Source organism: Torulaspora globosa, chromosome 7 (assembly GCF_014133895.1).
Source record: "Torulaspora globosa chromosome 7, complete sequence".
NCBI classification, from domain to species: Eukaryota; Fungi; Ascomycota; class Saccharomycetes; order Saccharomycetales; family Saccharomycetaceae; genus Torulaspora; species Torulaspora globosa.
This window is the reverse complement of record NC_050733.1, coordinates 610,553-624,739: the sequence shown is the minus strand read 5'-3', so window position 1 is coordinate 624,739 and position 14,187 is coordinate 610,553. Positions and strand designations below refer to the sequence as shown.

Here is a 14,187-nt window from a genome sequence, read left to right as displayed (position 1 = left end):
AAGCTACCGATGCAAGATAAACTCGCCTAAATCGCAACGGGCCACAGATACGTGGCAGAGCGACCAAGATGCAGCCGGAGATCAGCGAGCTGATAGTGCTCCAGATCATACACACGCTGCTGGTGTTGCAGAGCCCGAGCTCAGGCAGCGTTGGCGTCATTAGCGGGAAGGTATCGCTCGTACGACTCACCAACGAGATACAGAACAACGTGCTGGTGAACCAGATGGTCGAACGCGGGGAGGACAAACTAGACATCAACGACATCCTGGTGGTGGTCAAGCGGGTGTTTCCGAACCAACGCATCTCTCTGGTCGACGGACAGCTGAGCTTCCACAACCTGCAGCTCACCGAACTGCAGAACGGGATCCGGGAGAGGCTCCACAGGTTCTGCCACGCGCAGCAGGCCGCGATAGCACGCCTGGAGGACGACATACTGAACCCGCAGCGAAGAACTGCCGCCGGCGGCGCCGGCGGTGGCACGAACGTCGACCCGAAGCGAGAGAAGCTGCTGCAGCTCTACCGCGACACCGTGCTGAACAAACTGCAGGCCAAGAGCGGCGGCAAGATGGATCTTCAGACCCTCTACGAGACACTCAACGCCAGCGGCGCGCTCGACAGCGCCGTCAGACAGGTCATCGAGATCGACCGAATAAAGAACGACACGCCCAGCAGCGTCCACGATCTGCAACTGGTGATACAGAAAAGCATATGCGACGGTGTAATGAGCTGCGAGACCGACACCGACACCTGGCTCGCCGCCAGACAGCTGCAGGCGCACTTCGACGACACCGTCCAGTTCATGAGAAGAGCGCTCGAGTAGACGTTTATCTGTGATTAACAAGATATATAAAGATGTATTGTATCTAACCTACGTCTCCGTCAGGAGCGCCAGCGAATCCGATACCAGGCGGCAGCGGGGGGAAGTTCAAAGCACACACACACACAAATATACACACACAACCGACCCGACCGGCGTTCGCAACGGCTCTGTCAAGAAAACAGCAGTCTAGCCTACTGAAGGAATAAAAAACAGCACGACAAACCCAAAAACACACACTTAATGAGCTCACCATCCTAACCAAACAACCAAGGAACACACACACACATCATATCACCATCGTCTAGCGTAAAGAACAAAATAATAGGGTACACTTGCACGTAAACAGACTCACACACTCCGACTGAACGCAGTCCTCAGAATCTCTGCAGACCACGTTGTCTAGCCTGCCACTTTCTGTACAGGATAGTACAGATGATGGCGATACAGGCCAGACCGACCAAGACGAAAACCAAAATAACACCAGCTGGTAACATTTAAACACTGTTTATTCTTGCTAGCTGTGTGAAAGAGATAAACTCTAGTATGGCAATGAAACTTTTAAACAAAAAGTGTCCCAGTGAGCTCTAAAAATGAAATTTAGAACGAAAAAGACTACAATCTGCGACGAAAAAAGAGCATAAAAAAGATCACAACTGCCTTATATACTTACTGTGATCAGATTACTACACATCAAGATTGCCCATAACCAACCAACCAACGGCTATCGAAAAACCACCAACGTCAGTTACGAGTGTTTGGGACTCTCTGCGACTGGCAGCCGGCGCATGCGGTAATTAATAAATAAACAGTGTGCAGCATTTCCCGGAACGGCGAGCAGTGCGCTCGCTTGCGGTTTTTTCCTCGACGGAAAGAAACGAGAAAATTTCTCTCGTCGGAGGGCGGGCCGGGTAACGGGTGCTGTTACCCGGCGCCGGGCTCAAAGGGTGGCTGACTGGTCGGAGACGGTTAAAGTGCAATGCGAAGTGGTGGTACAGAGCGGTTTGGCTGGCAGGGTGGACGAGGATGTCGTCGTTCAGCCGCTGGAAGAAGGTGGAGCTGCTGGATTTGGCAGAGAAGCTCAGGTTGCCGAATGTCGGGAACAACGTGCGGAAGAGCGACCTGATCGCGATGATCGAGGAGCATTTGAACGTGCTGAATGAACCGTTGGACGTGGAAGTGGATTACCCGGAACTGAAGTCTTTCTACGACGCGATAGTGGTGAAGCACGAGACGGAAGAGGCCGAGGCGGAAGAGGTCGAGGGGGAAGAGGCCGAGGATCAGCTGCCCGAGCGGGTGCTGGACGGTTTCAACAAGCTGGATTTCAGCGAGGAGAGCGACGAGGACTCGACGTTCAAGTTTGCGTTCGAAGACTACTTGTCGGACGTGGCGGTGCAGGTGCAGAAGCTCAACGAGTCGCTGCAGGACTCGCTGTCGACGATCCAGTCGGTCGACGCGCTGTTCTACCTGGTGGAGTTCTACTTTGTGGTGCGGCCGCTGGTGGCGCGCCAGGACGCGTGGCTGTCGTCGAGCACTCTGGTCACGTGGGCGGTTTTCTCGGCTGGTGTGCCAGCGTTGGTGGGCTACTATGTGAACTTTATACGGTACGAGCTGCCGGAGGTGCAGGTGGACCCGATGGTGTTCCATCTGGCCAAGTTTCTGGTCGGGCTGGGGATCCTGAACGTGGAGCTGGACGCGTCGGGCAGCGGATGGCAGCTTTTCTTTAAGCTGGGGCTCACGTCGTGGGTGCACTATTTGGGCCAGCTGCCCTTGGTGTTTGGGCTGGTCGGGGCGCTGCTGACGATCTATATCTTCTGATCGGTTTGCGGCGGTGTATGTATTATTAGTATCATTTAATCTAATGGTGAGTGTCTGCTATCTCTTGTATCTCGTCGACCAGCTCTTCGATCAGCTCCTCTGCGTCGTGCAGCAGGTCGTCGAGCCAGCCGCCCGCTGCAGTTGTGCTGGTGGTGGTGCTGGTGGTGCTGGTGGTTCTGGTGGTGCTTGTGCTGCTCGTGGTGCTTGTGCCGCTGCTACTGCTCGTGGTGCTTGTGCCGCTGCTACTGCTCGTGGTGCTTGTGCCGCTCGTGTCCGCGACCACCTCTTCTTCCTCTTGCTCGCCGCCCCATATTATGTTGTAGGCCGTGCCATTGCCGTACTTCGCCCTCAGGGACTCAAAATCATCCACCAGCGGCTGTTCCAGCGGCTTTCTGTAAAAAAAGGTGTCCTGCTGGTCCCCGAGTCTGTCGTCCATCGCAACGCCGAAAACGTCACACAACATGTCAAATATTTCGATGTTCTCGAACGGTTCCACGTACCCGTTCTCGAAAAACGGTCCTACGCCTATGAATAGCGATCTCATCTCCGCTTCGTGGTTATCGTAGCCATGATTGCCGATCAGGCTCGATCTCTGCTTCTTCGCAAATTTATGGCTCATGACGGCATACCCAGGCTCAGGGATGATCCAAATAGGCGCAATCCTGCGGTTCGCCAAGTCGTTGAATTTGAAATGTTCCGGGAAGTTCCCGTTCAGATACACCTTGAACTTGGAGCCCAGCTCGCCCTGGTTCGCCAAACTTTTTTTCAATTCTTGGTAAATCTCGTTGACGTCGCTTGAATCTTTGGTTGTGACCGCCATCATGGGGCCTTCGCCGTACGCATGTTCGACATGGTTCTTGATCAGGTCCTTGTCCAGCAATTCTTCCCAGATCAGAACGTGCTCCGGGAACTTGATATTGCTCATACCATGATCGCTCACGATGACAACGTTGGTAAAATTCGTCACGTTTCTTTCTCTCAATCCCTCAAAAAGCCCCTCTACAAAGGAATCTACACTGCTGAGCACTTGCGTGAACTTATCAAACATCTTATTCTCTGGATCGTTGATGGGATACCCATGTTTATGTCCAAAAGCGTCCACCTGAGGCACGTAACTGAGAATCAGCTGGGGTCTCTTTTCAATCGAATCAATGTCAACGTATCCCAAAACTTTGGTCAACTTTGTCTCTAGTTTCTCATCGCCGTCAAACGCATCGATATAGTAAGGCATTCTTTCCGCAGGGACTTGCGGTAGACCTGTAAAATTCACGTCGCTTCCGGGCCACATATGCGTAGCCACTTTAAAAGGGAATTCCTTGGCGGAGTTGTGATTGAAAGCAGCCTGCAGCACTTGCCATATGGGCCGACTCGTATTCGCCCAAATAAGCGGGTCCATCAACCCAGGGTAAAACTCCTCTTTCAAGTCCGCATCCCAAAACACATTAGACACAAGCGAGTGATCTCTCGGATACTCGCCCGTCACAAGACTCCAATGGTTAGGGAATGTTTGTGACGGAAAACTCGGTATCATGAACGGTGTACTGGTGACATTACCCTCATACGCCAAAGTGTACAGCTGGTAAAGAAATGGGGTGTACTTCTTTGAGATCAGCGATGGATGGAATCCATCCAACGATACCATGACGGTCAACGGAAAAAAATCCAGAGTCCCATTCGAGTATCTGACATAAGGATCAAACAACGCACTTGTGGAAAACCGACCCTTTTTAGGACCCGATTCAATTACTCCAAAGATCAAAAAAGCTGTAATAACAAAGAAAAAACTCAAACCGATAAACCTCGCAATTAGCCGCCACGGGATCTTATTACTATGACGGTAAACAAATGTTGCAGCAGGTTCTATGGTCCCACTCATCTCTTGGCCCTCCGCATTCAATTCGTACAGCGGAATACCGTGCCCTTGCCAGCTCTCGTTGGATCTATCTCTCGACAACAAGTTTCTCGTGATCCAGTACTTCAATCTTCCCCAATGTCCAATCGTAGCACGCCTCTCATCGTTTAAATAGTCCTCCTCTAGTATATGCTCCTCATTACCTCCACTCACACTAGCAAGTGAATCTATATCACTCATCTACCTCACTGAGACTACCAACAGTGTAACCTGCCAAGAACCATGTGCTTCCATGTCCTTATCATTACTGTTAGTGTTGAAGTTAAACACTCTCACTATATACGTTATACAGCGCGGATCGACAACGCGAGACAAATTGCTTGAAAGAAAATCAAACCGGAACAAGAAATTAAAGAAAATCTGGAAAAAATTACAAACTCCGTCCTTTCGGAAAAAGGAATAAAAGAGTTGTCCTCGTTTGCCCCTCATTCGTCATTTTTCTCGAGGGCAGCGGAAAAACTCACGGAAAAACTTGGATGCAAATTACCCCTTTTTGCCCCACGTAATCGTTAAGAAGTGCGAAGATGTGTCCTTAGAAGATTAACAATTTATGATCCAGAATTCAAAAAACCGCTTACATATTGAGTTTGTTTCGATCGCTAAAGAAACGAAACAGCCTCTGCTTATTTCTTTTCACTCATCTTCGTAGATTGACCTTTGACCTTTGGACTTTGCAAAAAAGTAGCACAGTCTGTATGATTTTTTGCAATTATCAGGCCTGTTGCACAAATCGAAGGAATATATAGGAAAGTCTGGCAGCCGGAGAATCGGCCGATTTAACTTACAATTTGAAGTAAAATATTTGAATTTTAAGTTTGCAATTTGAGGATATTTTGGTCGGCGATAGGAATTATGACGACGGAAACACAAAACCATATAAGAGAAGGCCCTACTGTTATTGGTGTAGATGACAGCGCTGCTAGAGAAGCAGCTCATGTGGAAGAAGTGACTGCTAACACTGCAAATCGGTTGTCTGATGGAATTGTTTGTGGTGCAACTCCTGATACGCCCAGTATCCCGTTAGTGTCTGATATAGTACCTAATTACAGATTGGATGGTCATGTCACTATTGTGACGGGGGGCTCTGGCGGGCTGGCACACACGCTGTGTCAGGCTTTAGTCGCTCAGGGTTCTGAGCTAGCGCTGGTGGATCTCACAGTGGATAAACTGTCAATTGTGGAGGGCGATTTGAAGGAATTTATAAGAGTGAACAAGTTGGCGCCTGTGACAATATCGACTTGGGCCTGTGACGTCAGCGATTCGACGCAGGTGGAAGAACTTGTCAGAGCTATCCCTCACGAGCATCAGGGCCTCTTGCCGGACAAACTGGTGCATACGGCAGGCTACTGCCAGAACATCCCAGCTGCGGACTATCCTGCGGCTCGTGCGGAGCATTTGGTTAAGGTAAATCTGATGGGTTCGCTTTATATCTGCCAGGCCATGACTAGGCAACTATTGGAGAAAACAAAGAGAAGAAAATCCATCTCAGCGATGGCCAACTCTGCTGCCGAGGCTCTGCCCAGATTTCCCAATGCGTCGTACGTGTTAATCGCATCGATGTCGGGTATGATTGTCAACACACCGCAACCTCAGGTGGCGTACAACATGTCCAAGGCTGGTGTTCTGCATCTTGTCAAATCGCTAGCTTGCGAGTGGGCGCGGTACGGGATCCGTGTTAATGCCATCTCCCCCGGTTACATCGCTACTCCATTGACGAAACAAGTCATTGGAGCATCACCAGAGGGTGCCGCTCTCCAACACGAATGGACTTCAAGGGTTCCTATGGGCAGGATGGCCGAACCTAAGGAGTTTGTGGGCGCCATGTTATATCTGCTAAGCAGTCATGCTTCAAGCTATACCACGGGCGAGAACCTGGTGGTAGACGGTGGCTACACCAACTGGTAATCAAACCCGACGTCCTGATTGCTTTTGGAGTCATTCTTAGTTTATGTAACCTTCCTCAAATCATTAATTTATATTCGATAATTGTAAAAGCGCAATACTCACATTACTCTACACCCCTTAGCGTCGCTGCTGCCGTCGAATGATCCGCCCGATTCCGCGATCTCCATCTTCTTCAACAGCAACATGATGGCAGCGTCCACATTTATGTCCTCCTTCGCGCTGCTCTCTATAAATCCTGCCTGCAGCTTCCTATCGCTGCTCGCTATACCACTGGCCATCTGTTCGCCTTCCAACCTGCTCACATATCGCTTGCTATTGGACCGATCCCCGTCCCTAATGTCAATCTTATTGGCGACCACTATCACTGGAAGGTTATCCCTTCCGAGCTGGTCCACTAGTTTTTCCCAGATGACCGGTACCATCTCAAAACTGCTTCGATTGGCAACGCTGTAACATAGCACTATTCCCTTCACTCCCATCAGCGATTGCATATTCAACAGCGAGAACTCATCCTGGCCAGCAGTGTCCAGAATCTCAAGCGTATAGTTGTGGTTCTTAAACTGTATGATCTTGGTGAATTCATTCTCAATCGTAGGGTAGTATGATTCAACGAAGTGAGACTCCACAAATCGTACCGTCAATGTCGTCTTACCGACGTTCCTGGCCCCTAAAACCGCTATTTTCCTCTGGAAAGAACTTGCCGGTGGTGTTGCTGTTGAACTGCCTCTCTTATACTCCATTACCAGTAGCAAAAGACGATCACAGGTCTTTGATGAACCATTGAAGTTCACTATATTGACACATAGCTAGCTGTCTGTCGCTTTTTTTCCTACAGTACTTCTACGGGTAATGATGTGAACCATCAAACAAATTTTACCACTGCTAGCAAAGGCAGAAGCCATCAGGATTCAGTGGTTTGCGGGATCTGCTGCTTGCGATTGAAGTGTTTTCTGCACCCTGAGGATGTCTCAATTTTTTGGTTTTGGCATAAGAGTTGAGTTGAAAGACGGGAAGCTAATCGAGGGGAAGATCGCGAAGGCTACGTCAAAAGGTTTGACTTTGAATGAGGTGAAATTTGGCGATGGTGGAACTTCTCAAGCATTCAAAGTTCGTGCGTCGAGATTGAAGGATTTGAAAGTGCTGAGTGTTGCGACGTCAAAGAAAGAACCGAAAGAACAAAAGCTCACTCAGCGTTCACATTCTGAAGGCAAAGATTGGCAAGACGATGACGTTAGCAAGCTGAAGGAGCAAGAGGATTTTGACTTTCAAGGTAATTTACGAATGTTCAACAAGAAAGATGTTTTTGCAGAACTCAAGCAAAAAGACGACGTCGCCCCAGAGGACAGATTGGTTTCGCACAACAAGAAGGCCAAAGAGACGAATGGCAGATACCAGAATGATGAAATGGTCATTCCAAACGCGAAGGATGATGCTTGGAACGCCATATCGTCCGACGACGACGACGAATATGATGATGATGACGAAGAATATTATGACGTGGATAATGGCACATATTTGCCCGTGACCAAATCGATAAATATCACTCATTTGCTGCATTCTGCGAAGGGCGGCACGGATAAGGATAGCCAGCAGGGGCAAGTTGTCGCCCAGCTTGAAAAGATGATCAAAGGTCAGACAAGGGCGCGTTCGATCTCGGCCGGCCCAGGAAATCCAGCCTCAACAGCCTTGCTTAAGATCAAAGATTCAGATCAGACGGTTCCAATGGCAACCCCCGTACAACTGATGGAAATTGAGCGTGTGAACTCCGAGCAATTTGGAGTAACCTCAGATATCATGCTGGAGAATTTTGCCACAAATGCGTCTTTCTTCCTTAAACATAAATTGGGTGGCCGTACTAGACTGCGTCGCGATAACCATAATCCAGAGCCGCTCGTAGTCATTCTTACCTCGGACTCCAATAGGTCGGGTGCAAGAAGCATGGCCCTCGGGAGACACCTATGTCAGTCTGGCCACATTCGTGTGATAGCACTATTCACCTGTTCTGCAGGCGATCTGCAGGATTCGCAAGTCAAAGAGCAATACGAACGATTCAGGAAATGTGGCGGGAAGGTGGTTAACAGCGTCGGAGCCCTTAAGAGTACAGTGGACAAACTAAACAGCCCCGTGGAGATCGTTATCGACGCCATGCAGGGATTCGACTGCAGCTTGACCGATCTGGACGAGAGCTCCTCAGCCACGCAAGACTACGACACTTCTACTTCCATGGAGGCCCGCGCCTTAGACATGATCAACTGGTGCAACCTTCTCCAGGGCCAAGTGCAAGTGTGGTCTCTCGATATCCCAAGTGGTTACGATAGTGGAACAGGCCTTGCAAACTTCGGCGCCATGGTATCTGCCACTGGTGTGATATCTTCTGGCTGGCCGCTGGCAGCGCTAAAAACAGTAAAGCAAGGCGGCTCATATCGCCTCCAAGAGTGTGCGGCAATCGATATGGGAACACCTCACTGCGTTTACTCGCAGAGGACATCGTTGCGCAAGTTCCAATCGCGTGATTTGTTCATTACAGAAGGTTTCATAACTCTGGAGTTTTAATCCCTCCCCTGTGTGTATAAGTAGTTTTCAGACGCCTTGTAAACTCGAACTCACGTCTACATTGCATCTATTCTTGTTCATTTTCTGCAAATGGACCTCTAGTTTTAGGGAAACTAGCAGAGGAAACTCTGCGAAAAAGGTCTTCATCATCAAGAGTACAGTCAAAAGCCCATCGGCTTTCATAAATTCCTACTAGATCAAGCAGACTTGGCTCCAGCTTGAAGTGATGGCACTTCAAGTTTAAGCTGTTCTGTCACTGATATTTTTTTCTTAGCTGGGTACTTATAGTTTAAAGAGAAAAAAATCTGTAGGTTAAGTTTACCACAAACAACAACCAGAAGCATTGAAAGAAGCGATTAGGCTTTTTTTGGTTCAGGAGAATAAGTTTGGCTGAGTTTGACATTGTACAGCTTAACTTGTTGCAATGGGAGCGTGCTGTAGCTGTCTCAAGGACTCTTCAGATGAGGCTAGCGTTTTGCCTATCGCAGATAATGAACGAGAAGCAGTTACTCTTTTGTTGGGGTACTTGGAGGATAAGGATCGGTTTGATTTCTACTCTGGGAAACCTTTGAAGGCGTTGACAACTTTGGTGTATTCGGATAATTTGAATTTGCAAAGAAGTGCTGCGTTGGCATTCGCAGAGATTACTGAGAAATACGTTCGCCCGGTTTCTCGAGAGGTTCTGGAACCCATCTTGATACTATTGCAAAGCCAAGACCCTCAAATTCAGGTTGCAGCGTGTGCTGCATTGGGCAATTTGGCGGTCAATAACGATAACAAGTTACTGATTGTGGAGATGGGTGGTTTGGAGCCTCTGATAAGCCAGATGATGGGGAACAACGTGGAAGTTCAATGCAATGCTGTTGGATGTATCACGAATTTGGCCACACAGGATGATAACAAGCATAAGATTGCGACTTCGGGAGCGTTGGTACCTCTGACGCGATTGGCTAAGTCCAAGCACATAAGGGTACAAAGAAACGCCACTGGGGCGCTTCTGAATATGACTCATTCAGAGGACAATAGAAGAGAGCTGGTCAATGCTGGCTCCGTGCCAGTCTTGGTTTCTTTACTTTCTTCGCCGGACCCTGATGTTCAGTATTATTGTACCACTGCTTTATCCAATATCGCGGTAGATGAGTCGAATAGAAAGAAGTTGGCTCAAACGGAACCACGTCTGGTGTCCAAACTGGTAGCATTGATGGATTCTACTTCTTCTAGAGTCAAGTGTCAGGCCACACTAGCACTGAGAAACCTGGCTTCAGATACCAGTTATCAGTTGGAAATAGTAAGAGCTGGTGGTCTACCACATTTGGTCAAACTCATCCAGAGCAGTTCGATGCCATTAGTGCTGGCAAGCGTGGCTTGTATTAGGAATATATCTATTCATCCATTGAATGAGGGGCTGATAGTTGATGCTGGGTTTTTGAAGCCTCTAGTGAAACTGCTGGATTTCAAAGAATCCGAAGAGATTCAATGTCATGCAGTGTCAACTTTGAGAAACCTAGCCGCATCGTCAGAAAGAAACCGTAAGGAGTTCTTCGAGAGTGGCGCTGTTGAGAAATGCAAAGAACTCGCATTGGACTCACCGGTTAGCGTACAAAGTGAAATTTCCGCATGTTTTGCAATTCTTGCTCTAGCAGATGTTTCCAAGCTGGATCTCTTGGATGCAAACATTCTAGATGCATTAATTCCAATGACTTTTTCTAGCGATCAAGAAGTATCAGGAAATGCTGCTGCTGCTTTGGCTAATCTTTGCTCTAGAATCAACAACTACTCGAGAATTATAGACGCGTGGGAAACGCCCAAGGATGGTATCCGTGGATTTTTGATAAGATTTTTGCACAGTGATTATGCAACGTTCGAGCACATTGCTCTTTGGACCATATTACAATTGCTAGAAAGCCACAACGATAAGGTGGCAGAATTAGTCAAGAAAGATTCAGAAATTATTGGTGGTGTTAAAAGAATGGCAGACATAACATTTAATCGCTTGCAAAGAGTACCACCAGGTTCAAAGAACAATGAAATCGACCTAAGCAACTCCAAGTCATCTGAACCTGCCGAAGATGCCAGCGTCGAACTGTACAATATCACTCAACAAATCCTTCAGTTTTTGAATTAATGGGTTAAACCTACACCCCAAATTTCGGGCGAAGTATTGTATACCTAATGTATTTGTATGGATTTTTTCATATTTTCGCCCAAAGAAATAAAAGCAAGTATTGTTTAAGTTTCATTGCAATGATTAAATGAAGAACTGACAGCCATTCCGATTATACGATGCCTTACTGCAACACCAGAAATTGGTTGTTTTGAAGGCAAAAAGGCTAAGGTCCTACCCGGATTCGAACCGGGGTTGTTCGGATCAAAACCGAAAGTGATGACCACTACACTATAGAACCATTAAAATTGTTGTACGGAAAATACTTTTTCATATTCAAACTTAATAACCTCAATTTTCCACACTCCATTGTTGAAATTCATTTCATCATCACTAAGGTTCACTGTGGATCTTTCTTGTCGCGTATCTCTAAGTTCTTTATCTTGAGAAATCCCCTCCTTCTAGCCCTAGTGGAATGTAAAGGTTCAACTGTTATCACTGTACTTTGAGCATTGAATAGGCCTTATCAACTTCAGTTAAAGCAATAAGCAGCTTTTTATGGGATTGCCCTGTGTTGGACATCTTTGGGAGTCCATCACAAAATATTCAGTTTCATCTGATAGCCTGCTAACAGAAATGGCTAGCAAGGACGAACAGAGAGAACCTAGAACATATTGGAACCACGATAAAGTCGACCCTCCGCCTGCCTAGTCATATTTCTCGACGATAGCGCTTTAGCGTCAAGTTTGTGCCATGGGAATAGCCGATAAGATCGCAAGTTGATCAGTCAAACGGCTTCAATTGAAAAGCCATTGTCGAGATCGGCAACTTGGAACTTCTAAATTATCCTGTGTGGTTGGGCGATTGCATTTTCTGTTCCATGAACCTGCTTGAATTGCATCTTTCAACCGATTTGAATCTAAATCTCTGAGTGCCAATTTTTTCTTTGCTGTCACCTGCGACCATAATAAGAAACACAACAGTATAGCTGATCATGTCTGGGTATCTAGGAATTCCACGGAAACCGTAGCCGTGATGGCGAGCTGTCAAACTTACTGTTGAAAGTTAAGCTTGATCTGCAGCCAAGCAAAAACCTAACAATCTAATCACAACGTAGCTGTCCCGTTAATATTTGAATATTGGCGCTGAAATATCAAGAAAAACATCAGAAAACATCGAATTCACTTACACGTCTTCTTAGATGCAATCGTTTACGTGGCTGGATATGCTCTTTTTGTAATGTATTCTCGTCAGCAAATAGTATCATATCGACCAGTGACTTTAAGACAAGCGCTAGTTAAAGCAATATGGCCCAAAAGCTGTACCCCAAGGCGTTGCGTGACTTTCATCTTTTGTGCTAATCCCAGTGGATGATACGATGCCACGATTTGGTCAGTTGAAAAGGGTGCGCCCTTTTAGCAATATATTTACCAGAAAAAAAACTGACCATTTGATACATGAAGGTCGAGTAACGGACCGCCACTAGAGCATACTGATCTAACCAATAGGCTGCAATCCCATTGAGGTTTTCATGGGCTTGCTGACTTTCTGTTATTACTTTACTGAACATCGTTCCTTTCCAGGTCAAACCAGGCTTACCGAAAATACACCCTGGACAACAATACATAAAAACAATTTTAAGAAAGCAACCATCTAAAGCAGGAAAGTTCGTAGAACAATTTCTAAATTTCAGTGGCACGGAAAAGGACAAGGGGATTCGATAGGATACAAGTATAGTTTATTAGTAATAAATATTGAACGAACTATCACAAGATCATCAACCCACGAATAATACCATAACGAATTATTACATTTTCATCATCGGTAAGCGCCGTGGCGCAGTGGAAGCGCGCAGGGCTCATAACCCTGATGTCCTTGGATCGAAACCAAGCGGCGCTAATTTTTTGCCCACATGAACTTTATCTTCTGTATATTGTTACTTATAGATACATTGATTGACTAAGTTGCAGTGGTTCGAAGGCTCATTAAGGCTGATGATGACTGCGGGAAATAACAAACCACTGATCACCACCAATGGTATGTTTATCATTGATGAAATCATCGATCGGAAGGGCAACATACACCAGAACGTCGCTGGAGGCGGCGGGATGTTCGCCATGTTGGGTGGGTGCATCGTCTCACCTAGTCGACAAGTAGCAGGAAGTTTAAGATGGATAGTTGACTGTGGTTATGATTTCCCTGCGAAACTCAAAGAAAGGATCGAAAGCTGGCAAAGTGGTGCTCTTTTCAGAGAGGACTTCACAAGAGAAACCACCAGAGGATGGAATGGCTACGGTGATGGTGATTTGAGGCAATTCAGGTATCTGAACGAAAAGAAGGCTATTACAGCAGCCGATTGGGAAGAGTTTGGAATGGATAATGTCTCAAAAATCGAATGTGTGCATTTCATCTGCTCAGGAGAACGCTGCTCATCGTTGATAGAGGAAATGAAGGATTTGAACTGCCGCCCCAAAGTGATCGTTTGGGAGCCCGTTCCAGACCTATGCGATAAGACTCATTTCGCAGAGATTAGCGGAATACTTGCCTTACAGGACGATTATACTGTGATTTTCTCGCCAAACGCAGAAGAGGGTGCACGACTACTTGGCGATAAAGAGCCACTCACTGTGGAAGAAATCACCCAATGTATATGGAAATTTGATGATATCTTATCTGATAGACATGTGTGCGTACTAAGATGCGGAAAGCTCGGGAGCATGACGCTTACCTCCAGGAACAGCGCTACTGGCAAAAGAACCCTGAAACGTTTCCCAGCGTACCATGAAGACGATGTCTCAAAGGTCGTCGATCCAACCGGCGGCGGAAACGCCTTCCTGGGTGGTTTCTGCGTCGGCTACACTGCGACCGCAAGTCTTGACGTGGCCAACACCTGCGGCAACATCGCCGCGGGCTGCGTCATTGAGCAAATGGGCGTACCGGAGTTCAACCCAGCAACGCGCGAATGGAACGGCTTAACACTTAAACAAAGACTCGACCGCTACCTAGAGAGAAGTCCTTCTCTTGCATTACATAAATCGGACCAGCTATGCCGATTGCTATCGAATAGGTGGGAGTGA

At 47.2% G+C, this 14,187-nt stretch overlaps 9 protein-coding genes and 2 non-coding genes across 11 annotated transcripts; 7 read left to right on the top strand and 4 right to left on the bottom strand.

Moving 5' to 3' along the window:
- Window positions 1–68: 68 nt before the first annotated feature.
- Window positions 69–821, top strand: EAF5 (Eaf5p; the record flags this gene model as incomplete). Its single annotated transcript, XM_037285275.1, has 1 exon — window positions 69–821. The coding sequence occupies one exon, from the start codon at window positions 69–71 to the stop codon at window positions 819–821; it is 753 nt and encodes a 250-aa protein (XP_037141171.1).
- A 374-nt stretch (window positions 822–1,195) lies between these two features.
- HG536_0G03580 (uncharacterized protein) lies at window positions 1,196–1,315 on the bottom strand (the record flags this gene model as incomplete). Its single annotated transcript, XM_037285274.1, has 1 exon — window positions 1,196–1,315. One exon carries the CDS (start codon window positions 1,313–1,315, stop codon window positions 1,196–1,198), a length of 120 nt encoding a protein of 39 aa, XP_037141170.1.
- A 529-nt stretch (window positions 1,316–1,844) lies between these two features.
- GTT3 (Gtt3p) lies at window positions 1,845–2,636 on the top strand (the record flags this gene model as incomplete). The annotated part of the gene is made up of 1 exon (XM_037285273.1): window positions 1,845–2,636. The coding sequence occupies one exon, from the start codon at window positions 1,845–1,847 to the stop codon at window positions 2,634–2,636; it is 792 nt and encodes a 263-aa protein (XP_037141169.1).
- Window positions 2,637–2,676: 40 nt separating this feature from the next.
- On the bottom strand, window positions 2,677–4,728 carry HG536_0G03560 (alkaline phosphatase family protein; the record flags this gene model as incomplete). Its single annotated transcript, XM_037285272.1, has 1 exon — window positions 2,677–4,728. One exon carries the CDS (start codon window positions 4,726–4,728, stop codon window positions 2,677–2,679), a length of 2,052 nt encoding a protein of 683 aa, XP_037141168.1.
- A 672-nt stretch (window positions 4,729–5,400) lies between these two features.
- HG536_0G03550 (uncharacterized protein) lies at window positions 5,401–6,453 on the top strand (the record flags this gene model as incomplete). Its single annotated transcript, XM_037285271.1, has 1 exon — window positions 5,401–6,453. One exon carries the CDS (start codon window positions 5,401–5,403, stop codon window positions 6,451–6,453), a length of 1,053 nt encoding a protein of 350 aa, XP_037141167.1.
- Window positions 6,454–6,551: 98 nt separating this feature from the next.
- On the bottom strand, window positions 6,552–7,193 carry RHB1 (putative GTPase RHB1; the record flags this gene model as incomplete). The annotated part of the gene is made up of 1 exon (XM_037285270.1): window positions 6,552–7,193. One exon carries the CDS (start codon window positions 7,191–7,193, stop codon window positions 6,552–6,554), a length of 642 nt encoding a protein of 213 aa, XP_037141166.1.
- A 223-nt stretch (window positions 7,194–7,416) lies between these two features.
- Window positions 7,417–9,006, top strand: EDC3 (Edc3p; the record flags this gene model as incomplete). The annotated part of the gene is made up of 1 exon (XM_037285269.1): window positions 7,417–9,006. The coding sequence occupies one exon, from the start codon at window positions 7,417–7,419 to the stop codon at window positions 9,004–9,006; it is 1,590 nt and encodes a 529-aa protein (XP_037141165.1).
- Window positions 9,007–9,430: 424 nt separating this feature from the next.
- On the top strand, window positions 9,431–11,131 carry VAC8 (protein anchor VAC8; the record flags this gene model as incomplete). Its single annotated transcript, XM_037285268.1, has 1 exon — window positions 9,431–11,131. One exon carries the CDS (start codon window positions 9,431–9,433, stop codon window positions 11,129–11,131), a length of 1,701 nt encoding a protein of 566 aa, XP_037141164.1.
- Window positions 11,132–11,339: 208 nt separating this feature from the next.
- Window positions 11,340–11,411, bottom strand: HG536_0Gtrna8Q. Its single transcript has one exon. It is a non-coding gene; the product is annotated as a tRNA-Gln (tRNA).
- A 1,526-nt stretch (window positions 11,412–12,937) lies between these two features.
- On the top strand, window positions 12,938–13,009 carry HG536_0Gtrna6M. The gene has a single exon. It is a non-coding gene; the product is annotated as a tRNA-Met (tRNA).
- Window positions 13,010–13,104: 95 nt separating this feature from the next.
- On the top strand, window positions 13,105–14,187 carry MAK32 (Mak32p; the record flags this gene model as incomplete). Its single annotated transcript, XM_037285267.1, has 1 exon — window positions 13,105–14,187. One exon carries the CDS (start codon window positions 13,105–13,107, stop codon window positions 14,185–14,187), a length of 1,083 nt encoding a protein of 360 aa, XP_037141163.1.